The 25,219-nt window shown below is 40.8% G+C and overlaps 1 protein-coding gene across 1 annotated transcript in view; it reads right to left on the reverse strand.

Moving 5' to 3' along the window:
- The window catches only part of LOC111149725 (nebulin), a 201,455-nt gene that overhangs the window by 61,812 nt on the left and 114,424 nt on the right, over positions 1-25,219 (reverse strand). The window contains exons 69-92 of the mRNA XM_022507000.1: positions 20,939-21,142; positions 20,494-20,598; positions 16,763-16,867; positions 16,351-16,662; positions 15,342-15,446; positions 14,441-14,539; positions 14,142-14,243; positions 13,895-14,002; positions 13,158-13,469; positions 11,300-11,404; positions 11,091-11,195; positions 10,613-10,720; positions 9,712-9,819; positions 9,502-9,615; positions 8,889-9,086; positions 8,407-8,511; positions 7,599-7,703; positions 7,397-7,501; positions 5,322-5,429; positions 3,672-3,785; positions 3,171-3,368; positions 2,753-2,857; positions 1,678-1,782; positions 684-791 (exon numbers count right to left, since the gene is read on the reverse strand). Coding sequence (XP_022362708.1) covers positions 684-791; positions 1,678-1,782; positions 2,753-2,857; positions 3,171-3,368; positions 3,672-3,785; positions 5,322-5,429; positions 7,397-7,501; positions 7,599-7,703; positions 8,407-8,511; positions 8,889-9,086; positions 9,502-9,615; positions 9,712-9,819; positions 10,613-10,720; positions 11,091-11,195; positions 11,300-11,404; positions 13,158-13,469; positions 13,895-14,002; positions 14,142-14,243; positions 14,441-14,539; positions 15,342-15,446; positions 16,351-16,662; positions 16,763-16,867; positions 20,494-20,598; positions 20,939-21,142 — 3,243 coding nt within the window. The remainder of the gene's footprint in view (positions 1-683; positions 792-1,677; positions 1,783-2,752; positions 2,858-3,170; positions 3,369-3,671; positions 3,786-5,321; positions 5,430-7,396; positions 7,502-7,598; positions 7,704-8,406; positions 8,512-8,888; positions 9,087-9,501; positions 9,616-9,711; positions 9,820-10,612; positions 10,721-11,090; positions 11,196-11,299; positions 11,405-13,157; positions 13,470-13,894; positions 14,003-14,141; positions 14,244-14,440; positions 14,540-15,341; positions 15,447-16,350; positions 16,663-16,762; positions 16,868-20,493; positions 20,599-20,938; positions 21,143-25,219) is intronic.

Genomic DNA, 25,219 nt, shown 5'->3' on the forward strand with positions numbered 1-25,219 from the left:
CCATCCTCCCCATAAACACAGTGTCTTGATGTCAGGCTGGGAAAAGGTCAGGATATTCTTATCCCTGGCTGAAGGGAGAAAGAAGTTTCTGACTATGACCTTAAATAGTCTGGTTTTTTGGCAGAACTCCAGGAGTAGGAATAGTATTTGAAATATTAAAACCAAATTAAAACCAAATTACTTTTAACATTCAATGCAGGAGACTAACATCGAAGGTTGAGACCAAAGTAGCATGACCAGATGACACAGAATAGGAATATGAAATACGTGAGCAGAATCCAGTTTCCTTCTCTTCTGAATTCCAACAGTAATTTCTAGCCCTCTCTTTTATTATTAGTAGTCTTTTGTGTTTATATGCCTTGTCTTTATCATCTTGGTTTTAAGTTTTTTTGAGCCAGAGATAGGGGGTTGCCTTTCTTCATTTTATCTTGTAAACATTGCTCTTAAAAAGCCCATTTCTTGCTTGGTATAAAGATCCTGCCAGCCAAGAGGGAAGACAGACTATGTTTGCTTTTTTCTTTGACTTTTTTAAACTCATGGGAATGGAAGCACATTTACAATGGACAAGGTCAGGCTGAGATAATGCCCAGGCCAAAGTGGTTTCCACGGAAGCCAGCGGCCTGGCCCTTGCAGGCTGCCTCTTGGAGTTCTGCTGGGCACCGTGTTAGGTTCACACTGCTCACCTCACTCTGGAGCTTGTAGGCATGAAGGGCCCGCTCCAGATCCACAGTTTTCGTTGTTGGAGCCACTTTGCCCCTGACACTGTGCACATAGTCATGGTGGTAAACAGCCTGTGTGCAGAGAGAAGAGGAGTCAGTCGGTTTTAATCGCAGCAGTGCTGCTGGGAAGAAGCAAAATAATTGGAAACCCAGTCTCTCTTAAACAAAAAACAAAAAACAATAATAATAATAAGTAGCCTGCTTCCCTCTGGCCAGAGAACTCTGATCAATTATTGGTCTTACCAATGGGACCACAACCAGCGTGTGGACCCCCACACTGAGAGAGATGGGGAAGACACAGCTGAGGCAGGAGAGGAAGAGCGGGTATTTTACCGCTGTAAGTTTCAAAATAAGTAGGCTTGAACATTCTAACTTGCTGGTAGCATTCTCTGTTTACTAGTTAACCTGCGGGGTTAGTTTAAAAAAAAAAAAAAAAAAAAAGGAAAAAAGGCAGCTTTGGGGGCTGCTTTGGGCCGGTCCTGCCCGCGTGGCGTCAGACACGACAGTGGGTATGGCGTCCACAGCGCACACAGAAGCACGCGGAGGCGCAGCTGGGCCGGCTCCGCCCACGCCGTGCGGAGGATGCCCAGTAGAGGCCGGACCCCAACCCCCTCTCTCACTTGGAGCCTGTCCCCTCACTCTACCACAGTCAGCTCTAGTTGCTCAGCAGCCTTCCGCAGCGAGACAGAACTGATGCTCTTGACACAAGGATACAAAACGCAACTTTAAAGCAAAAAGCTCTCAGACACTGAGTATTCCATACAGTGAGACTGCTGACACCGCCACCCTGGGGACTGATCCAATGCACCAGGCATTTAGCAAACAAGAGCAGAATCTCTAAGGCGCTAACTCTGGTCTCCCAGTTACAAAAGGCCACTTTTTTGCTTTCTTTTTTTTTTTTTGGCCACTGTGGCCGCATCCTTATTACTGTCTGCATGACTTCCCTGGAGGCACTCACATCACTTAGTTGTTTCCCACTTTTGACAGCCTGCACGTAGACTGGAGTATCAGTGACCAGCTTGTAGTCATTCCTCGTTTTCTGTGCATGAGATTTGTACTTGATCTGCGGAGAGGAATAAATTAAGCCTGTGTTAGATGGTTCACTGTATGAGAAACTGCTGCTTTCACAGAGAGTCTTGTTTAACTCATGACATTTACTTTCATTAGCACTTATTCAATCAACCAGGAAGCATTTGAATTTTATGATAATCTGCATAATTAATGCTTACAGTCATATGGAGCTTCCAGAGCATTCTAGCAGGTGAGGAACATTTAAGCTTTTTTTTTTTTACTGAAATCTTGTACCGTGTTAATTTGCTTTTAGCAAAGTCTCTCTTTTAAAGATTTTTTTTTTTTTTTTTTTTTTTGACAGATCACAAGTAGGCAGAGAGAGACAGGAGGAGGAGGCAGGCTCCCTGCTGAGCAGAGAGCTGGATGCGGGACTCAATCCCAGGACCCTGAGCAAAGTCTCTTTTTAAAAAAGATTTTATTTATTTGACAGAGACATAGCAAGAGGGAACAGAAGCAGGGGGAGGGGCAGAGGGAAACACAGGCTTCCTGCAGAGCAGGGAGCCTGATTCGGGGCTTATCCCAGGACCCTGGGATCATGATCTGAGCCAAAGGCAGATGCTGAACGACTGAGCCACCCAGGCACCCCATATTCTCTCTTTATAAATAGATCCTGTCTATAAGCATCACAAACACCTCACAAATGGAATTTTCCTAAAATGAGAGTTATGAGTTCAATATATCTGAAATAATCCAAATGTAGACAGAAGAGCCAGGGGTCCCTTCTCCATGAGAGGACAATAGGATAGCTTAACTGCTTTGTTTAATAGGAAAGCTACACGCATTACTGAGAAATGGCTGTTCTCTGCTCCTTGGCATCTTTCTCCAGCTCGGCCACCCTCAACACCACTTAAGACATAACTGGTCTTTGACAAGGTCCGTAACTCTCCCTTTGACTAGACTATGTAGAAAAAGGAAATATATTAAAAAAGGAAAAGAAAACCTAAAAAACCAGGCAAACTCACATCGTTCCGTAGATCATAAGCATGTTTGGCGTGAAGAATTTCAGGAGTGTCCCAGACATAGCAACCAATGCCTTTTAGCCAGTTGAGGTCATCCTTGTACACAATCTAAAGGATTGTAGCAGATAGATGGAATCAGGAAAAAAAAAAAAAAAGTGACAGTAACTTAAACACCAAAAATATGGACACCCTCTGGATCCAGGATGACTTTACGGAATGAACATCAAGAGGCATCATGTGATGAGGCTGAGGATGCCAGGGAAACAGTGGCCCACAGAGCCCTGCTTTGAGGGACAGACCCATGGGTGCAGAGGAAAGCAATCCCGGGAGAAGGCTGAGGTGAAGACACAAGTGAGTCTGCTTCCCTTCAGGATGGCTGTGCGAGGCCAGGGAGGGGGACCTTCATGAGCAATAGGCTTACATCGCTGATCTGATCCGTGACTTTCCTGACGTGGCTGTTGACTTGCAAGTCAGGGTGGCAAATCCACTTGTGGAGATGGAGGCGGTAGTCAATCTCACTGACTTTCTTCTGAGAATCCTTAGCAGTAACCATCTCAACCATGTCAGGCACAGTGTGGATTTTCATCTTGTTCTTTTCATAAACTGATCTGTAGAGGCGCTGTGAAGATAAAATAACATGCCAATTACACAGGGAATTGTGCAAGGTATCATGGCAATGAACGCCTTTCTTATGCCCTGGAGAAGTCAGGGTAAATGATTTACAGCCATCAGGTGTTACCTGGAATTTTCTGACACTTTCTAGATTCACGGGGGTGGGGTAAGCAGCATGTGCTGAAACGACACTTGCTTCTTCACATATGCACAGTCAGGGCCATGGGCATGACTAGGCAATGTTCTGATTCATGACAGATGGCTATACTACCCGGCCTTGATTTGAAGTAAGGCCTTCGGGATTACTTACATCAATGTTAAACTTGCCGACTCTCAGACAGCGTGCTGTATTTGGGTCATCCTCAACACTTTTTGGTAAAGTATAAAGAGCTTTGAACTTCTCATATTCTTCTCGATATTTGATCTACAGAGAAAAAGTACAAAGGAAGGAAAAAGTTTTTTTAGTTACTGTTTTAAAAATGTCTATACCCATACTTGTACTACTATTGCTGCTACACCTAACTCATTTTACAGATTATGTAATTTTTAAATAATCTCTTTCATGATAATGATTTTGCTTTTCTTAACCATGAATAAAAGATGAAAAATGTGATCGAGAATTTCTTTGTTTTTAGTGACTGACAAGCCTGATGCTTAAGAGACACAGTCCTTGAATTTCAGATTTTATAAGGTTTTCCAAAAATACATTGTAACCAATGTCTATAGGGAAACTAACTTTTGCTTCTTAAGCCATATTGCCTATGAATTAATGCTCCAGGATTTCATGAATTAGGAGAGAAGGCTCTTAAAAAGACTAAAATCCAAACTCCTAGCATATGACGAAAGAACAATCCTCATTACTCAGAGGCCCACATCTTAGTTAAGGAAAAAAAAAAGGAAGATGGGAGTATTTGTGTCAGAATTGCAGTGAAGCTCTTTGCTAACTGGAAACCAACCAAAATTCCCAACAGAATTTCCTAGAATATTAGTTCACGTGCTCCTTACAACTAAACCTTTCCTCAATTATAAAGAAGATAGAATTCAAAGGCACTTTTTAAAAGAAAAAAAAAAAAAAAAAAAAAAAACACTGTTGAAATTCTTTTAAAGAATTATGCCCCATCCTGTTTCAAAAACAAGTTGCTGAAAATACTGCTTCTATAGTTTTTTTCATGACTAAAGGAGAAAATCTCTGATGAGCTTTCTGAATTCTATATACAAAACTTTTTTCCAAGTGAAATTTGTTCCTTTGGGCTAGTCTGTTTGCAGTCCTCCAAACAGACTTGGGTCTGGGCAAAAATCAAATATATTAGTTTTTCCTCCAGGTAGAAATTAAATTAATTCCATATATTTTTAACAAAAATTAAATTAATTCCATATATTGTCTAACAAAGTCTTTTCCTAAATATGCATCTCTAGGCCCATTAGGAGGTAGTGAAATCAAGTTATTGAATCACTGGCATTTAAATGAATAGAACAGAATTGAAATGATAGGCTGTATTGCCATTAGGTAGCAGTACATAGTCTTCTGTAAAACACTGTCAGAAGGAATTCACGTAAACTTCAGCTGTCTGTGAACTCGCAACATAAAACAAATTTCTCACTGTGGGTCTTGGTAGAAAAAGAGATCTACAGTGCTATGTAAAATTCACAATTCACAATTAAGAGGTAAAAGTCTCTAAAAGAGGTTATCTTTCTGAAAGGGAACTGTATTAGGACTGCAATGAAAGTTATAGGGAATTTTACAATTAAAGGCTTTACTTAATATTTTAGGCCTAAAGGGTTAAAGTTCCTACAACTTAATATTTTATCTAAATACCTCATGTAATTTAAGATTTTCTTTTATAATATATATAAACATATAATATATATAACACGTGAATTAGCCAGAAAGATACTAGGAGCAGAGAACTGGAGAAGACAGAGGGTGGGGAGGAGGTTATCACCTTTGCACTTGACTTACATTGCTGGCCAGGTGCTTCTGGTTCTTGGCATGTGTCAGGGACATGGTGCTGGTAGGCAAGATGTAGCTGGTGGCTTTCACTCTATCCCAAGCCTCCTTGTACAGGTTCTGTAGGGGTTAAAAATTATCTTGTGAATACAGAAAAATGCATTCTGGTTGGCTCGTGAGGGTATCTTTCCTGTAACTACCTTTTTCAGACACTCCTTAACACCCCATGATCTTCATACTCAGTAGGATCCAAGTACCCCTCAGTGAATAACAGGTTTAATGCCATGACCGTAATTTCACACTCCGTTATTTTGTTCTCTACCATAGTACTTATCACAGTTTGGCAGTTATCATGGGGTGATAAAGAACTTTTCTATATCTTGACCACTGGGGTGACTACATGACTATGTATTTGTAAAGCCATAGTACCATATACCACAGAGAGTGACTTTTACTGTACATAAATTAAAACAAAGTTTTTGATTCATTTCCCGTAAGTCTAGGAAATTCTGAAGGATGAAAACCACTAACTTAAGATCTATTTATCCTTTCCTAGTTTTTTGTAGCTAGTGGGAGCTCAAAAAATATTTTCACTCCCAGGTATTTATTTACTCAAGAGAAATGAAAACTTACATATACACAAAAACCTATACTCAAATGTATATAGCAGCTCTATTCATAATTGTCAAAAACTAGAAACAACTCAGATGTCCTTTGACTGTGAATGGATCAACAATTGTGGTACATTCATGCAGTGGAATATTATTCTGCAATAAGAACAATAAACTACTGGTTTATATGGCAATGTGTGTAGTGCACACATGCATTTTGCTAAGAGAGCCAGACCTGATAGCTACATCCTTCGTAATTTCATTTACATGACATTCTGGAAAAGGTTTTTAAAAGTTTTGTTTGTTTGTTTGTTTGTTGTTTTAACTGGTGCATACAATATCTCTATGGATGTCTAGGGAGAGAAGGGAAGCAAGAGGCAAATTTTGAGGTGATAGAGAGGTTTTCAGTATCTTCATTATGACGGTGAATACACGACTCTTTGCATTTGTTAAAAGCCAGAGGCACCTCGGTGGCTCAGTTGTTAAGCATCTGCCTTTGCCTCAGGTCATGATTCCAGGGTCCTGATCCCAGGGTCATAGGATCGAGGCCCGCACCCGGCTCCCTGCTTGGTGGGAAGACTACTTCTCCCTCCCCCACTTCCCCTACTTGTGTTCTCCCTCTCTCCCCCCCCCCAAAAAAAAAAAAAAAAAGCCATAGTACTTTGCATGCCTGGATGGCTTAGTGGGTTTAGCATCTGCCTTCAGCTCAGGTCCTGATGAGCCCTGAGGAGGAGGGTGGGGTCCCTGCTCAGCTGGAAGTCTACTTCTTCCTCTTCCTTTGCCCCTCCTCCCACAGATGCTGTCTCATTCTCTCTCTCTCTCTCATATAAAATCTTTTTTAAAATATTTACTTATTTGACAGAGAGATAGAGCACAAGCAGGGGGAGTGGCAGGTTGAGGGGGAAGCAGACTCCCCACTGAGCAGGGAGCCTGCGCTTAACATAGGGAGCCACACAGATGCCCCTAAATAAAATCTAAAAAAAAAAAATAAAAAAAGCCATAGGGGCTTTTCTTAGTTTTGATCATTGCATTACAGACAATTCTAGTAGAGAATTGCTGGAATTCTCTACTATTTTTGCAACTTTTCTGTAAATCTAAAATTATTCAAAATGAAGTGTGAAAAATGTTTGTAGAATTAACCAATTGAGAGGAGGAAAAAAAAGAGTGTCTTTGTAGGCTTAAGCCAGTGGCCCCTGGCAAAGCCAGGGAAGGACGAGCTCAGGGTCAGTGTAGCATAGCTTCAACCCTACCCGCCTGCAGTAAGGGAACAGCAACTGAATTTGTTCCACTGTTCGAGACGGTGCAATACTCCACTTGGGCTGGCTGAATTGGGAGTAGGACTACTGGTGGGATAAAGGAGGAATCTGAAGCTTCCTGAAAAAACTGGAAAAACCTTTGCAGTTAAGGTGCCTATCCCAACTATTCCCTTATCGTCTCGGAAGGAGAATAAAGACGAAGATGAAAAAAGGAACTCACGCTGCTATAAAGACTCTTCAGGTTCTTGGTTCTGTCGTAATCCACTGTTTCTAGAACGGTCGTGTATTTGTCCTTAATCTGATGGTAATTTTCTTTATATTTCACCTACACACACAAAAGATGGGTTATTCTTTCCTGCTCTTCGCAAGTGCGTAGAGCTAACAAGGGCTCATCCTGGAAGAACAGTATGAGGAAGACGCACCTCACTGGCGTTGATGCCACTTTGAAGAGCAGTCACGTAAAGTGGGGTGTCCGTGACCAGGTTGTAGTTTTGCAGATTTTCTTTCCCTGCTGCCGTGTATTGCAGCTGTAAAGAAAAACAAGTCACCGGAAATGGTAAAATACAGGTCTGCCACCAGCCTGGGCAGTTTGTGCCAACTTAGATGGGTTTTTATTTACTTCTGGGTTCCTGTTTTAATAGTAACAGAGACGCCGTCATTCTATATTCCTGCCGACTCTGGATGATTGTCAAAATGAATACTTTTTCTCGACCAACAGTGGGGGCTGGCTCTTTGTCAGGTCCTCGTCTTCATTTTGTTGTCTTTTCCCTGCACGCACCCCATCCCTGACTGCGGTCCCTCAGGCTCAGTGTTCCGCTAACCTGTCCTGTCAGAGCCCAACCACATGCCGGGAAATTTTCCAAATACCTAGTTTTTACTTCAGAACTTATCTACCTGAGGTCCAAGCGTGTGCATTTGCATTTTACTCCCTGCAAGTTAACCTTATCAACTTCAGCATAGCTGCTTGAGAGCGGTTCACTATGAAAACACCTCTCAGGAAACTTTCTGTTAGAGACATCAAATGCTTCAACCCCAGGATAGACTAAAACTGAGAGGGTCCAATGCCAGAGCAGGTCACCAGGAGAGGTTTTATTGGGCAGGGGGCCTTCGGTCACCTTGGATCCTGCAGCTTTTCCTGCCTGGCACAGGACTGGCCTGGCTGTCACCCCACAGAGAGCACCATGGATTCCACAGGTCCATAGGGAGCCAGTCCTTCCAGAAAAAGCTCACCTGACTCTGGAGGTCATATGCTTTCTTGGCATGGAGGATCTGAGGTGTATCCCAAACATAGCATCCAATGCCTTTCAGCCAATTCAAGTCATCCTTATACACATTCTGCATGAAAGAAGGAATAAAAGGTGACAGGGACTACTGAATTTATAACTGGGCATTTTGATAATTTCCTATCAGCTGTTGGCTGTGCTCAGTGCTTAGTGGTCATAGGGTGGGCCTCTCAACAGCTGGAGGCCTGTAATGCCCTGACCTAAAGAAACTTAGAAGGAGAGGAATAGCTAAGTGTAGGCCTGTGTGAAAACAAGCTAAATATTTAACATAGGGGTCATTGGTGTAAGGTCTTCTTACACCAAAAAGCGGTCACTCATGTCACTGTTCTAAAAAGCAGCAAAATTTATGAATATGGGGACGAATGGAGCATGGAGGGCACGGTCAAATGAAGCCTGTAACTAAGTCAAGCTGCAGAAAGGACATCATACATCACTCAAGATTTCCTGAGCATTGCGAGCCCGTATAACGTTGGGTTCTTCTGGGAGAGACGTCCACTGATGGAAGAAGTGTTGGTATTCCAGGTCACTGAGGATGTACTGGCAGTGTTTAGCCAGTACGTGATTCATCATATCAATGGGGATGTGAACATTGGCTTTGGTGTCCTCGTAATCTCTTCTGTAGTTCAACTAAAGAGTCATAGTTTTTAAAGACAAAAAGAAGAAAGGGATTCACATGTTAATTATACAGATTGATCTCTTTTTGAGTCTTAGCTCTAGTATAGATCAGTACCTATAGAATAAACAAAGATACTTGAATATGTTCTTCTTTTTCAATGTCCCATCCTTTCATAACACAGGGGTAAATAGTTACCTCGTTGCTTTCTCCTTTTTCCAAACATAGATACCTCACTGTGGGTTAGTGGAGGAGGAAGGGGAAGGGAGGAAGCCCAGGGCTAGCAAAGGTACACAAGGCTAACTTGCAGGCGTGGGGATAAATCTCAAGAAGGAGTCATGCCTCTCTCAGCTAAAGAACATGTTACAAACATGCAGACTAACAGTACACGTAAGGGACAAATCCTCTATGAAAGTGAGCTTTGCTTACCACACTCCTCATCTTTTGGAAATCCAGACAGTGAACCACACCAGGGAACTCACTGATTTCTTTTCCAGCCAGGTAGTGGCCCTTCTGCTTCTCATAGGTCTCTTTGTATTTAAGCTGTGAAGTAGGTACAGCATTGAGAATCACTGGGATTTTCTAACCAGCTCCCCAATGAAGACTCTTACACCCACGAGAGGAGAAAGTGCTACTGACCTCACTGTTCACGTAGTCAGCATGCTTGGCTCCAACAATAGGAATGTAACGTTCATCCAAGGTATATCCGTAGGCCTTGGTTCCTTCCCATGCCCCTTTATACAGTATCTGGAATAAAGAAATATGTTGTCAACAAAAGTTTGTGGTCAACTTCCTTCAGATATTGCTAAAAAGAAAATGGTAAAACCACAGCAAAATACTTATGTTGAAAGGCAAAGCTTATACCTTTATTAGAGCCATTATTGTGCCTACCTACTAAGATGGCAGAATTTTTTGGTTTACTGCAAATTAAATCTGCAGACACTGAGGCATTTTATAACCAAGTCTAATGATATTTATAGTTCTAATAAAAGTGAAAATAAATGTTCACATAGGGAATCACCAAAGATTGTTTTCCATTGGGCATACACATATACACATGCTATATACACACGCATCATCCTTTGACTTAGATGAATTAAAATTTGGAGGGGAAGTCTTCCATTTGTTGGTTGGAGATATTTATACATGACTGCCAAAGAAAGACCAGCCTTTCCTCTCTTTTCCCTGTTGGCAGGTGCTCAGTACTACCTGCGCCTAGAGCTACTATAGCTCCTGATACATTATTATCTCTTTACTTGAATGTCTGTCCCTCTCATTTACATGGGCTCCTGACAGGCTTGTCTTATTAAGCTTTAGCACCTTGGTGCTTCCTACAGTGCCTGGCACATCACAGGAGCTCAAAAAAATACCACCTGAATAAATGCTATTTCTAATACACAAGACAAATTTATTTCTAATAAACAAGGCTAAATATAATAATCTTATAAATTCAGTTTTTCACAAAATCAGCCAAAGATATGAATAGTGACAAGAGCTTAAAATTAAGAACTGAGTTGTAATCACATAAAATAAAACTTACAGTACTATAGAGCTTTCCCATGTCTTTGGAGTGGGTGATATATGGCGTATCTGGAGAAAATGTATACTTGCCCTTTATTCTTTTATTAAATGTTTCTTTATATTTTACCTAAGGAGAGAAAATAAGACAAAACCAAACAAAACCTCTGGTTAATATAAATGTATATTTAAAGTTTCATAGTTTCTACCTAGCAAGATAATAATCAGTCTACATTTAGAGATTAAAAACTAAGGAACTGGTTGGATTTCAGTTCATTTTACCTAATAATTTGGACAAGAATATAGATATTTTCTGTAAGTGAGTACAGTATGCCTCCTATTAGTGACTTTTAAGACATTCCCACCAAAGACAATCTCATAGTTTCCCACCCCATTGTCCATTTTTTTACAAGCAGTTATCTGGAGGTAAGCAAATGTAATCAATGACAGACCACTAACTCCCCAGTCCATGCACATCATTATACATAAAACAAACTTACATCACTTTGATTGACTGAGTTAATCTTAGCCAAAACAACCGCTGGTGGGTCCACCACACTTGTAAAGTTAGGATAGTTGTCAAGAGCATCTTTCTTATATTTTATCTGTAAGGAAAAAGATGATTAAGACTGGTCTCCTTCCACTGTGTACCTGCCCCCACACAGTAGGCAAGGGGGCCAGGCTCTAGGTGAGAACAGGCTTCGTGTACCTGGTTCACCATTTCCTGGTTCTTCGTAACCCTCACATAGTCCACAGAATCCAAGGGTATCCAGCCAATGCCACGGAGCCACTCCAGGTCAGCTTTGTAGACATTCTGAGAGTAGGAAGAGAGATACAATGCCGATATAAATGACTGACACAGGGTTACAGATAGTAGATTAGAAGCAACTTTTTCAGGAGCTTTTTAAGGGTTTCTCTTTAGCAACTTTTTTTTTTTTTTTAAAGATTTTATTTATTTATTTGACAGAGATCACAAGTAGGCAGAGAGGCAGGCAGAGAGAGAGGAGGAAGCAGGCTCCCTGCTGAGCAGAGAGCCCGACACGGGGCTCGATCCCAGGACCCTGGGATCATGACCTGAGCCGAAGGCAGAGGCTTTAACCCACTGAGCCACCCAGGCGCCCCTCTTTAGTAACTCTTGCCTCATTGATTCAGTCATTATTTCACCTGTTCACCTGAAAAATATTTTTTTTTTAAGATTTTATTTATTTATTTGACAGAGAGATAGAGGGTACAATCAGGCAGGGTGACAGGCAGAGGGAGAGGGAGAAGCTCAGCAGAGAGCCCGATGCGGGGCTTGATCCCAGGACCCTGGGATCACGACCTGAGCAGAAGGCAAAGGCTTAATAATTAACCCACCAACCACACCGGCGCCCCCTGAAAAATATTTCCCGAGCCTGTAATTATGAGTGAGGTAGTGTGCTAGGTGATTTGAGGGCTAAGTATAAAGGAGTCTAGTGTAAACAGAAGTCCTTTATGAGGGGAGAGTGTAAGAGCTAGAACACCCCAGAGCTGTGGGAGTTATGGGCAGGGAGCCATTGTTTTCACCAGTGAGCCTAAGAAAAGGTTTTACTAAGGAGGGTATAATTTTAGGTGGACTTATATTTAATTACTTAGAAATATGCAGGACATTCAGACTATATAAAGAAAATGACATGACTAAATGCACATGTGTTGTAGAGCAGGGGGACACATCCCTCCTGCCAAGCCTAGCTCTCCCCTCCCCCACCTAGTGCCTCGATTCTCTCAGGCCAGCCCTCACCAGCAGTGGAGCTGCTAATCTGATTAAAGGTCCACAACAGTCCTTCTGCCGCAGCAACAGTGAGGTGGGATGTTCAAGCTCAGCATCTGTGCTGCAGGCAGTCCTTGATTTCCTGCTCCCACTTGGTAATGAGAAGACCCAGCAGGGTTAGCTCCTGGGGGCACCGGAGCATCACGTCGATGCACTGTGTTTCTGTTCCTTACCAATGGCTGGCGGCAGCTACAGGTCTTGACTCGAGCTTCACTGCAAGATGGCCTACGTCATGTACCCTCTACCCTATATGCCTTTACCAAAAGTCTGTGTGAGGGATTCTGGGCCCTCATGTGGCTCGTTGGTACTCTGCTTCCCCTTCGCTTTGATTCCTTGCAATCAAGTCCTTCATAAATGCCTGAAGGAGTAAAACGCCTGGCCGAGCAAGAACAAGGCATTCCCGGGTCCTCGACTACACTATCCTCTAATATTGTTAAAATCCCCACTCACTCTCCATTCTCACCCCAAGCCAATTACCATTATTTTAAATCAACTGATAATTTTCCAGGCAGATGTGAGATGTTGCTGATGGCAAAGATATAAAAAAAATTTTTTTTTCAATGACTTTGAAGGTTATTCCGACATACATAGTAGGCAAAGCTGTCAGCCAGCCAGTCCCTGCTCTTGGGCTTTCTCTACCTCATATCCAGCCTTAATTCTCTTCTGGGACCAAACTCAATATTTATGTCTTGAAGTTTAGAAGCTTGGTGCTTCCAGAGTGTTGCTTATAATGCTCAGAGTATACATTTCTAGATCATTAAGAAACGAAATCACTTACATCGCTCTGTAGGTCATAGGCCTTCCTTGCCTGGATAACATCATTTTGGTCAGGATGACATATCCACTGGTGCAGGTAATTACGGTAATCAATATCACTGACAAGCTCCTGCCCATGCTTGGCAGCCAACACCGACACCATATCAGCAGGTATATTGATCTTGGCCTTTGTTTTGTGATAGTCCTCTTTGTACAGTCTGTCATTCTGAATCTGGCCTGCGTGCTCAAACCAAACCAGTGTGGGATCATCTCTCATCGTCGGAACACCAACATAATGACCCCTCTGTTTTACATGCTCAGCTTTGTATTTCAGCTGGTAGGAGGAAAACAGAGACTGCATCAGTTTTGACAAGCACTCAAGGGAAAGAGGGGCTTGAAACCTCAGCAGATGCAGGCCTTCGGCCTCTTGGCATCTGCCTCCCTGAGAAGAGATAATAAAAAGCACAAAAATAAATAAATATAAAGAAATATCAATTTAAAAATAGAAAAACTGTATTAGCTTTCTAATTCTGCCTATGTCTTATTTGAAAGCTCAGAGATCTTAAGGGAGTGAGGGAATAGGAGAAAGAGTAAAGCACTCAAAGGATAGCTCTTACAGAAAGCCCACGAAACAAGACAAAACTCCCGAAGCCCACAGGGAGATCTAGAAGGGAACAGGTACTTCAGCCATCCTCAAGTCTGGCCGGGCCTGCTAGCCCCAGGCACACTCCAGCGTGCACTCATACCCGGGTAAATTACCTCGCTCTGAACGTCACTAGAGTGATGGGCGTGAACAAACGGCACTGCATCTGGAGGCAAGATGTAACCCGTAGCCTTCTGCTTCTCCCAGCCTTCCTTGTAGAGATACTAAAAGACAGAGAGCCACAACAGAGGCTTACACGAAGCAGTCCGGATGGGAAATTGGTCGTGTGCATCCCTGACCCACAGTTCCACTATGGTCCTCTGCCCCCACACAGAGTACCAGGCATCCGACTAAAACCCCTACCTGGTCCAGTATCCGGGCTGCCTCCTGGGCAGTGTGCAGCAAAGGGGTTTCTGTGAGGGTGTATTTCGATTTGGTATCGTTCCAATCTTTCCGGTATTTAATCTGGAAATGAGAGGCAAGAGGCTTAAGTTACTTGATGTTAAGAAAGTACAATGCTGTCCAAGCAAATGTTAGCATCGTCCCAACGATTACAACCCGTATCGTAGACGATGATCGCATACTGAGCGAACGTAGGTGGGAAAGCTTTGGAAATGACATTTCACGACTAGGCAATTTTAGAACGAGAGCCGTGTACTTACATCATTGAGGATCTCGCCACTTTGTTTTGCAGTCACGTAATCAACTCTGTCATCCACTGGAGTAAAGTTGAGAGTTTCTATTTTTGTGCGGTATTTTTTCTAGGGGAAAGAAAATACCCTTCAGATAGTTGCAGTTTCTGGTCCTGTCTGAGCGGAGAAAGAGGCACTAGATTTAAGGGTCTTTCTCTACTAGAAGTGTAGAGTGCCATATTTGAACAGCACCTTGTTGGCAACTTGGTCTTTTCCTTAGCATTTTATTTTTTAACAATGGAGTTGCCTTCTTATATCTCCCACAGATTTTAAAGTAGTAGGTTTGCTTAGCTACCAATCATGTACTGATTCATTCTGTATATCATGTTACTCCATACATGTCTTTCAACTGGACAAGCTTCTCCCAAACGTATCACCATTGCTGACAAAAGATGTTTTCCACTTATACAATTCCAAGCATCAGCTGGGCATACTGGATATTATCTTATGGATGTGGTACCCTGATGTGATAGGGACAGCAGAGGATTGTTTTGGGAAAGGGTATGTCCAGCTTAAATGACAGCAGTCGCAAGCAACTGTCCAAATTGCTGATGGGGAGTGAATGAGTTTTGGTTTGTATATTTTACTCTTCTTTTTTTTTTTTTTAAATTTTTTTTTAAAAAAGATTTTATCTATTCATTTGACAGACAGAGATCACAAGCAGGCAGAGAGGCAGGCAGAGAGAGAGAGAGAAGCAGGCTCCCCGCTGAGCAGAGAGCCCGATGCGGGGCTTGATCCCAGGACCTCGAGATCATGACCTAAGCCGAAGGCAGTGGCTTAACCCACTGAGCCACCCAGGCGCCCCGGTTTGTATATTTTAATTCAGCCTCCCAGGAAACGCACTGAATGGCAGGGTAAAATCTTGGAATACCTCACTGAAGATATCCGCGGCATGTTTGGCGTGATTGACAGAAACGGAATCATTTGGCATCCACCCGATCCCACGTAACCATTCCAAGTCCGCCTTGTAGACAGCCTGTGGGGACAAGGCCGAGTGATTTCAGCAACTCTGGGCATAGGGTCCTATTTATTCCACCCCTTGGTTTGATGGAAAAACACATAGAAGGATGACATACTCAAGCAGCCAGGCAGGTAACATAAGTAAATTCATTAGGAGGTCAAGTGATATGAAAAACTGGGGTATCTATTTTCTATTTGAAGGGGGTTAGCCTCAATTCAGCTCCCGCCATTGTTGCCAGGGGTGTAAAGCATATCCAGAGATTCATTCTCTGATTTTTTTCTAAAGAACTAAGAAATCTTAGATTTGTACCCCAAATTTCCTGATTTAAAAACGCAGCAACTTAATTCAAGATTTTTAAACATTGTATTAACTAAAAAAGCTAATCTGTGCCTACATTCTTTCCACAGACTGCCAACGTTTTACTTATGATATGAACCTTTGTTGCTACTTTTTTTTAAAGATTTTATTTATTTATTTGACAGAAATCACAAGTAGACAGAGAGGCAGACAGAGAGAGAGGAGGAAGCAGGCTTCCTGCTGAGCAGAGAGACGGATGCGGGGCTCTATCCCAGGACCCTGAGATCATGACCTGAGCCGAAGGCAGAGGCTTTAACCCACTGAGCCACCCAGGTACCCCCCTTTGTTGCTACTTAAATGCCATAAATAATATCTTCACAGCAGTTGTCTTTATACCATTAAAATTAACATTTGTATTCACACAACCATTTATTCCTTGATACAGAATCTAGATCTTTCACAGCTTTGCTGGTTTTTGACACTGTACTATAAGGTCTAACTAAAACCAAATTCTTAGCTGTATCAAGACAGGAAGTGATGCTACAAAAATTTAGGGATATCAACTTTCTGGGAGACATGGCAAAATGAGAGAAGAGCTCGAACTAAAACGCAGCCCACTCACATCACTTTGCAGTCGGTAGGCTTTCTTGGCCTGAATCACATCATTCTGGTCAGGCATGCAGGTCCACTGGTGTAAGTAATTGCGGTAATCAATGTCGCTGACCAGGGTCTGGCAATTTTTAGAATGCACGATGGAAAGCATATCCACAGGGCTTTGGAACTTGGTCTTCCATTTGGCCCAGTGCAGCCGGTACTCTCTTTCATTCTGAATCTTGCCAGCTATGAGGGCCCAGCGGATTTTGTTGTCATCCCTGGCCGTGGGGGTCCCCACATAGTGTCCCTTCTGTTTCTCGTGGTCAAGCTTGTATTTATACTGGAGACGGAAAAACAAAGCAGATGGATCACAGTATGTACCCCCGATGCACCTAGGATCTTTGCTCAGAAACTGACAAGTCAAACAAGGCCACACTTACGTCACTGGCAATCTCCCTGGAGGCCTTGGCAGCCTGGATGGGGATGGCGTCCAGCCGTACGTCGCAACTCATCTTCATTTCATCCCAATCCTCACGGTAAATTTTCTGAAGAGGGGATAAAATAGGGTACCACTTTGGATTCAGATGTACTGATAATTTCAAGGGTTCAAGTAGAATTACCATCAAAGCAGTCCAGTTTTGAAGTCCCAGAATCAGTTAAGAAGGGAATAGGTGAAAGAAGAATTCACCACCACGCTACAGGAAGATGAAACTGTGTCTGGAGTCCAAAGAGCTGGGCTTGACCAGAGTTCTTTCTAATTTAAATCATGGCTTCTGTGTAGTTGTTCCTGGTTTATATAACAGGGCTTAGCGGCTCTTTGTATGGCTGTATTGCTAACATTGGGCTAAGGTGAAGGTCAGACATTAATAAGGATTACTGGATTGCTTTAATTCAGTAATTCAATTTATTCAACTTTAGAGTTCAACTCAATTTTGTAACCTTCAGAATTATAAACTTTTTATATTTGTGGGGAGGTTTACCCCAGGATGGCTTCTTAGATCTTATGTGGTTGATGATAAATATTATTTGGGAATGTTTGATGTTCCTTCTGAAGCACAGTTGGAGGTTAACAGCCCTTTTTTTAAAAAGTAGGCTCCACCACCAGCATGGAGCCCCATGTGGGACTTGAACTCATGATCCTGAGATCAACACGGGAGCTGAGATCAAGAGTCAGATGCTTACCCGAATGAACTACCCAGGCGGTTCCACAGTAGCCATTTCTTTAAATGCAGCGTGTTTTTATTTGGATAGAAGTTAATTAGGGTAGTGACTGATGTACAGAAAGCTTTTTAAATATATGTTCATATTTAAACAGGCACATTCTGTATTGACAATGTCAGACTCAGAAATCACAGTAATTTAAACGTATGATTCAGAAATACCAATCAAACGGGAGCCTTAACAGTGCAGAAAGGAGAGATTAATTTCAATTATTAATAGTTTTATGGGCTTTGCATATATGATATATGAGTGCTCATACAAATTTTGACCTTGTAAGTACAGATAAGTTTTGTATGAATTTTCACTCAAGTTTTTGTATGAATTTTGCATGGTCCTATTTAACAATAGACTTTTTAATACAAAAATCACATTCTCCACATTTCAATGTATTGGAGAATACTTAATGCAAACTTGTTATTATGTTATATAAAATCTTTTGTTTTTATTTATTTAGTTTAATTATATATAGTGACACTATTTTTAATTATGTAATACATTTTTGTTTATGTAGTCAAATATATTTTTTATTAAAAAAAAAATCTGAGTTTGAGACCAAAATTGATCTACTAACTTTAAGAACATGGGTCAATTCCTCAATCACTTTAAGTTTCAACTTTTCCATCTGATAAAAACAAAGTAACCTATTTTACTCATATGATTAGTTTGAAATTAAATGAGTCAAGTTAATGTGAATTTGCTTGGTTACCTAGAAAATCGTATACAAGTATCCCGAAAAAGCTGTGTTTCCCAAATGATAGAAACAATTTTATATAGTGGATTTTATCAAGATTATTATAGTAATGGTAACACCATGTATAAAAAAAAAAGTACATTTTGGTTAGCATTCAAATAGGATGCTTGATTTCTTCTAAAGCACAAGTCATTCTCATGAATGTCTTAATATCTAATTTTTAAATGTCTAAAGTTTACAACTTTACTTTTGGCATGGCTTCAAATGTTAGTCCTGCTTACATCAAGATATCAACAATAGGATTCTGGTATTTCCAGATGAGAAATGTATCATGCAAAAGAGAGGACATGGGACTTTCCCCGAAAGTCTGGCCAAAGATGCCTTTGGATTGAAAAGAAGAGGTTGAGGAGTCCGTTTATGTTGCAGTGAGGAATGGACTGCCTCTCCAACCAGCCAGCTGGTGATGAGATGGCACTGCACCATACTATTCTTGTCTTAGAAAAATATTATCAGTGCTCCAAATTCTATTTTCTTCCCATCTCTCGGAAAAAAATAGCTCATTACAACAGAGTTGATGGGTGTAGTTTGGCACATGGTGAGGAATCTTTGCTGGGCAGCTTCCTTCCCTCAGAGATTTGTTATTTTCTGAAAGATGGGAAATTCCAAACCATGGTAAACTGCTCTAAGGCAGTAGCCTTCTTCTAGGTTCATATTTATTCTACACACAAGAAATCTCTGTGATCCATAGAGACAACACCTTTCTTGAGCTTTCTTAAACTGTGTGACTAACCATAGAATTCTTTCATTTTATCTAATAGACTTTTAAGTTCATTCTCTTCCTTTTTCCAGACATAATGATTTATCCTGCAAATAATAATTTTGCCTTTTAAATCCAGTACTTATCTTTCATTCTTACTCTTCTCTAATTATTTTGGCCTGAGTGAGGAGCTTATTCACTTAGCTAGAAGTTCCAGCAAATATTAAATAATGGTGATGTCAGTAGGCATCTTTGTTTTATTCCTAGCTTGAATGAGAAGATTAACTTACTGAGGATGAGCCTGGCCTTTGATTTGAGATTTATTCTTTTAGACACATTAAGATGATATTCATTTATTTTTATTTTACTAGGACTTTATTTTTAAAAATAAGAGTGGATATTGGATTTGGTTACATGCCTCTTTTCAAATCTAGTAAGATGAATGTGTGATTTTTCTTTTTTGTTCTATAACATTATTAGGTTTCTGAATATGGAACCCTCTTGGCATTCATGGATGAATCCTGTCTCCTATTTTATTTGTTAGTATTTTATTTAAGATTTTCCTCATTATTGGTCTACAGTTTTCCTTTGTGGAATTATCTTCGACAAGTTTTAGTAATTGTGATGGCTTTCCTTCTTTCATTAGGCTCTATGTTAGTCTGATTATTTTGTGAAATTATGGAAGAATTCTCCTATGAAATCATCTGGATGACCCTGACATCTGAGAGTAGGAAGGAGAGTCTGTAATAATTCTTAATTTCTTGCTATATGTTTTTAATTTCTTGCTTAATTTGCTTGCTTAATTCTTGCTTAATTGTTTAATTTCTTGCTATATATTTTTCGGGGTCATTTTGGTAATTTATGATTTCCTAGAAAATTCCCTCTAGATCCTCGTATTAAAATAAATTTGTACAAAGTTTTTTGTTTTTGTTTTTTAAAGTTTTTTCATTTTTAAAAAAATATTTATTTATTTATTTGACAGAGAGAGATAGTGAAAGAGGGAATACAAGCAGGGGGAGTGGGAGAGGCAGAAGCAGGTTTCCCACCAAGCAGGGAGCCAGACGCAGGGCTCAATCCCAGGACCCTGGGATCATGACCTCAGCTGAAGGCAGACGCTTAACGACTGACTGAGCCATGCAGGCGCCCCTAATTTCTATAAAGTTTTGCAAAGAATTCTCATCATTATTTTGTGTCGTCTGTCATTATGCCCCTTTCTTGTTCATGTGTCTCTTTATCTATGTCTCTTTCAACTTTCTCATCCTTACTCCCTTCTCCCTTTTCTCATGTTGACATTGGCTCACCAGTAACTGGCCTTTCTGGGTGACTCTGAGCCAGGGATCTGCTCCTCTCCTCACTTCCGGTTAAAGGGCTGATGGTGACGCATCTTCCCTAGCCCCACCCAGTCAATCCTTCCTCTCTTGCCTATGAAGAGTTTCCTAGGGATATCATAGCACCAACCGGGTGACTTTCCAAACAGAAAGGGGGTCTGTTGAGGTACTTACATTGCTCACATTAAGAGCATTAGCTCTAGCAAGATTAATTTCTGGTGTATCTGGCATTATGTGGACGGAAGTTTTATCCTTGTCCCAAACTTCTCTGTACTTTGGCTATGGAAAAAAGAACCACAATAACAAAATTACTTTGCAGTTTGTAATTCTGCTAGTTCCAGTGCACAACTTCCAACTTTTCTGATCCAAAATTTTTTCATATTAATAAAAAAAACCTAAAAGTTTTTCACATAAGTTGCTCAAATGTAGTACGAAATTGGTATTAATATCTTTTTCGTTTGAAATTCATAAATAATGAGAACACAATTCCATCAACATTACATATTAAAATCTTCGCTTTCATCAACATTTTTCTCCTACAAATCGCTTACCAGGTTAATTATTTATCAGTCACTTACAAGCATGAGTTAGTTTAACATATGGGGACAAGGGGACTTACAATACTAATGTTTTCAGCATTCGACTTAGCAAGGACAACTTCAGGTGTGTCGACAACACTTGTGTACTTGAGGCTCACTACAGGTGTACGGTAGACACTGTCTCGCAGGATCTTCTGGGCATTTTGGACCCTCAGCACTTCAGGAGACCCTATGGGCATCCAGCCAATGCCACGAAGCCACTCCAGGTCAGCCTTATAGATGGCCTGGGAAGCAAAACAAAGTGAGGTAGAAGCGGGTTTTGTTGTTTGTTTGTTTTTAGTAAAGTAAGAAAGCAGTTTTATGTTCTATTTTATGTCTCACAAACAGTAATTAAAATTGAGCAATGAGCTCACAAACTCAATTCCTCATATGCACAGCAGTGTTCCAGTCTGCTTTGTTTTCTGTGGCGGGGGCACCTGTGCACACTATAAAAAGCAGAAATGATGCAGAAGGTGCTCTCTCTGTGGGATGCTTCAATCTCTCTATGGGATTCTGAATACTTTAGTAACATATTAGCTCAGGTGGACTTTTAAAGCAATAATAAATGATTGAAAGAAGGCATTCATTCTACACAAGAAATAACTATCCTGATGGAATCCATGATTTCCAACAAAATGAACAGGCAGAAAATATGAATAAGTCTAAAAATACATCAGGTAAATGAATGCAACATCACATTGTGAAGAATACCATATTAAGGAAACTAGTGAGTTTGGATCATGCTGCTGACCTTTGACAGTAATTTCAAGGAAGTAGCCCTGTCATTCTTCCATTGTGGGACCCTGCGAATCCTCATGTTTATGAAACTACAAACACTGCACACATTAAGGGATCTGTAGAAAAATTCTGGCAGGACCACTAACAGTAAAAAAGAAAACTTTCTCAATAGGTCCAGCAGTAAGACAGGCAATCAGTAAACCTGAAAGGGTTTATGTAGGGAGAGTTGTATTTTTCCAAGTCCTAGGAGGAAGGACCAGGGAAAGCTGTGGAAGGATTTCTTCCTGGAAAACAGCTCACTACTCAGACCCCTCGGTGGGTACTCTCTGCACAAGCCAGCAACTTACATCACTCTGCAGGTCGTAGGCTTTCCTGGCTTGGATCACATCATTCTGGTCAGGAAAGCAAGACCAGTGGTGCAGGTACTGGCGATAGTCCACATCACTTGCTAATGCCTGGCCTTCTTTGGCAGCATTGATGGACACCATGTCCACTGGGATGGAGATCTTGGCCTTGTGGTCATTGTAGGCCTTTTTGTATAGCCTGTCATTCTGCATCTTTAACACATTTGCCGCCCAAACCAGTTTAGGGTCTTCCTTGGCATTGCGACATCCAATATAATGGCCTTTCTGTTTCTCGTAAGCAGTTTTGTACAGATACTGGTATATGTGAACAGAAGAAAGAAGAGTCATTTTTTCAAACTCACTTTGTCTAAATAGCCTGTTCCAAATAACTCCATCTCCCTTAGATTAGCTTTTCTTGGTTACTGTTTTTCTTAAATCCATACTATACGTTTTACAATTCTTAACACATTGGCTTGCCTTCTATGTCCATATGCATGAAGACAGCATGAGCACTTCTAAGGCAAGTCCTGTGCTTCTGGATTATCCCCAGTATAGGCGTATCTAGTGTTTCCCAAACTCCAGTCACTGTCTCACCTTCATGTTTTAGGTTATCTACTAGATTCTTTGTTTAAATAAATTTTAAAGTGTAAACTTTGAAAGATTTTTACTTTAAAATGTATAATCCCATTTAAATGGAAAAAATCAGTATTTTTCTATCACACATAAACACAAACGTATAGTCTTTAAAAATTGCTTGTCCATCAACTATATAAAGTTATGTCAGGAACAATTTATGTATGCTGTACTTTTAGAAACAACAGAACTGGGGCGCCTGGTGGCTCAGTGGGTTGAGCCTCTGCCTTCAGCTCAGGTCATGATCTCAGGGTCCTGGGATCAAGCCCCACATCGGGCTCTCTGCTCAGCAGGGAGCCTGCTTCCTCCTCTCTCTCTGCCTGCCTCTCTGCCTACTTGTGATCTGTCTGTCAAATAAATAAATAAAATCTTTAAAAAAAAAAAAAAAAGAAAGAAAAGAAACAACAGAACTCTTTGTCCCCAATGCGTTTTTATAAGTGCTTGTAGATTACGTGATCGTGAGAAGATACCGAAAAGAAAATAAAAATCTGTGCTTAAACATGAGAACAGCAGAACCCAGTGCTAATGCAAAAGGGTCACCAAACTGTTGTCAAAGTTATTCTTGAATCTGAGATTTCAAAACAAGACACTAATCCCGACGCTCACCATTCTACTTAAGTGTATTACTGGGGAATTAAGTTAAAGATTAGAAAAGTATTAACTTCCATGGGTCGTCTATTAGTTAGTGCTGGTTAAGGCTGGGAAAGGAGGAGCTCTCACATCACTGGCGATATCCCTGGAAGCCCGGGCGTGCTGAATCGGTATGGCATCTTCCCGCAGGTCATAACCCTTCATCTTGACAGCTTCCCAAGCTTGCTTATATTGTTTCTGCCAAGAGAGATTGCAATGCCACAGTTAATCTGAAGAGGGAGCCACTGAGTCAGCATTACTGACGGTTTTAAGGAAATCTCTTAAGTTACATTGAAAATTAGTCTCCCCTTGAGATGTATAAATAGACTGGTTTCATACTGAAATTAAGTTTCAGTAAAGTTTTAATGAAATTTAGTAAAGTTCATTTTTTCTTTCAAGAGAGAAATTAGGAGACAATAAATCATGTGAAAATGAGAAAAATAGATCTCGTTTGGCTTTAAAAGGACAAAATCACTGATGGGCCACTAAAAAGAGAACCAAATATTACTATACTTGCATATGTATGTTTTTATCTTGTGTTTTTTGTGAAGCTAGTGGATTTTTCCTTCCCACAAAGATAGGGACACACATACCTATTTATATACACACATGCATAACATGTGTGTCTATGCACATGTGTGTGCGCACATGGCACTTAGCATTAAAGACTAGAAAAAAAAGGAACGGTAGGGAAATGCATTTGGCTAAACTCCCTCTGGAGTATATCAACTTTAGTTTCAGTTAGGTAAAAAATACTGTGTAAAGCAAGTGGATGTGTAGTTCCTTACATCACTGATATGTATGGCATTGATCTTGGACTGCAGCATCACTGGAGTGTCAGCTGGCACATTCACATTCGCCTTCTCTCTCTCCCAGGCATCACGATACAATGGCTGGTAGTAAGGGGGGAAAAAAAAGGATGGCTGATAAGTAAATAAGTCAATTACTACATGAATAAAATTATGGGTACAATTAAGGTTCTCTTTGGATATTCTCAGACACAAATGTAGATCATTTTGTTTTCATTTGTGCAGATTTTTTTTGTTTTTCTGTTGAGTAGGCTCCATGCCCAGTGTGGAGCCCAACACAGGGCTTGAACTCATGACCCCAAGGTCAAGATCTGAGCTGATATCAAAAGTCAGATGATCAACTGACTGAGCCACCCAGGCACCCCTTTGTTTGTGTTTTTACTTAAAAGGTGCCAATAGTGACATCAACAAGAATATATTGATATGTGATAAATTATAAATAGAAAATGAGTCAGAAATATGGTAGTAAAATGATCCTTTTTCATTAAGTCACCAGTAACTATCTGGCAGGTAAACCCACATCTCAGGTAACTACAATAATCCACATCACTAATCGAGTCCTGGCTTTCTTGGTCCAAATAACTATCATAATATCTAATACTGGGGCCACCCCTGGACTTTTCAACTTATCTCATGATTGAAAAGCAATAAAAAGGTGGCAGTTTTGTGATCATGGTATTAACTGGTGGACTTGCATGACAAGCAAGACCTCAAAATATATTCAAAGTGTGTATCAGAGTCTGTGGAATATAAAGATGCCTACCACATTATGTTGACCAAAGAGTCATTCAAGTAAATGAAATGTGGATACCGTTACTTGATTGAGTATATGAAATTCTATCTGGATACACAAATGTTCAAGGTTCTAATGCTGGTATCAGCAGTTTAAAGTTCACAGTCAAAATTCTTACGGAGACTTCTTCAATATGTCCAAACGTATCATCAACCCAGCTTACCTCACTGATCTGTACAGCATTGATCTTTGCCTGGATGACTTCAGGGGTATCGACAATGCTGGTGAATTTGAAGTCCTCAGGTTTTATACGATACAACCTCTCATTCAGGAGATTCTGGGCATTCTTCACTCTCATCACTTCCACAGAACCCTCTGGCAACCATCCTATACCCTTCAACCATTCCAGGTCTGACTTGTACACGTTCTGCATGA

The sequence above is a fragment of the Enhydra lutris genome, unplaced genomic scaffold, assembly GCF_002288905.1.
Source record: "Enhydra lutris kenyoni isolate GAN:26980312 unplaced genomic scaffold, ASM228890v2 scaffoldscaffold1, whole genome shotgun sequence".
Taxonomy (NCBI): domain Eukaryota; kingdom Metazoa; phylum Chordata; class Mammalia; order Carnivora; family Mustelidae; genus Enhydra; species Enhydra lutris.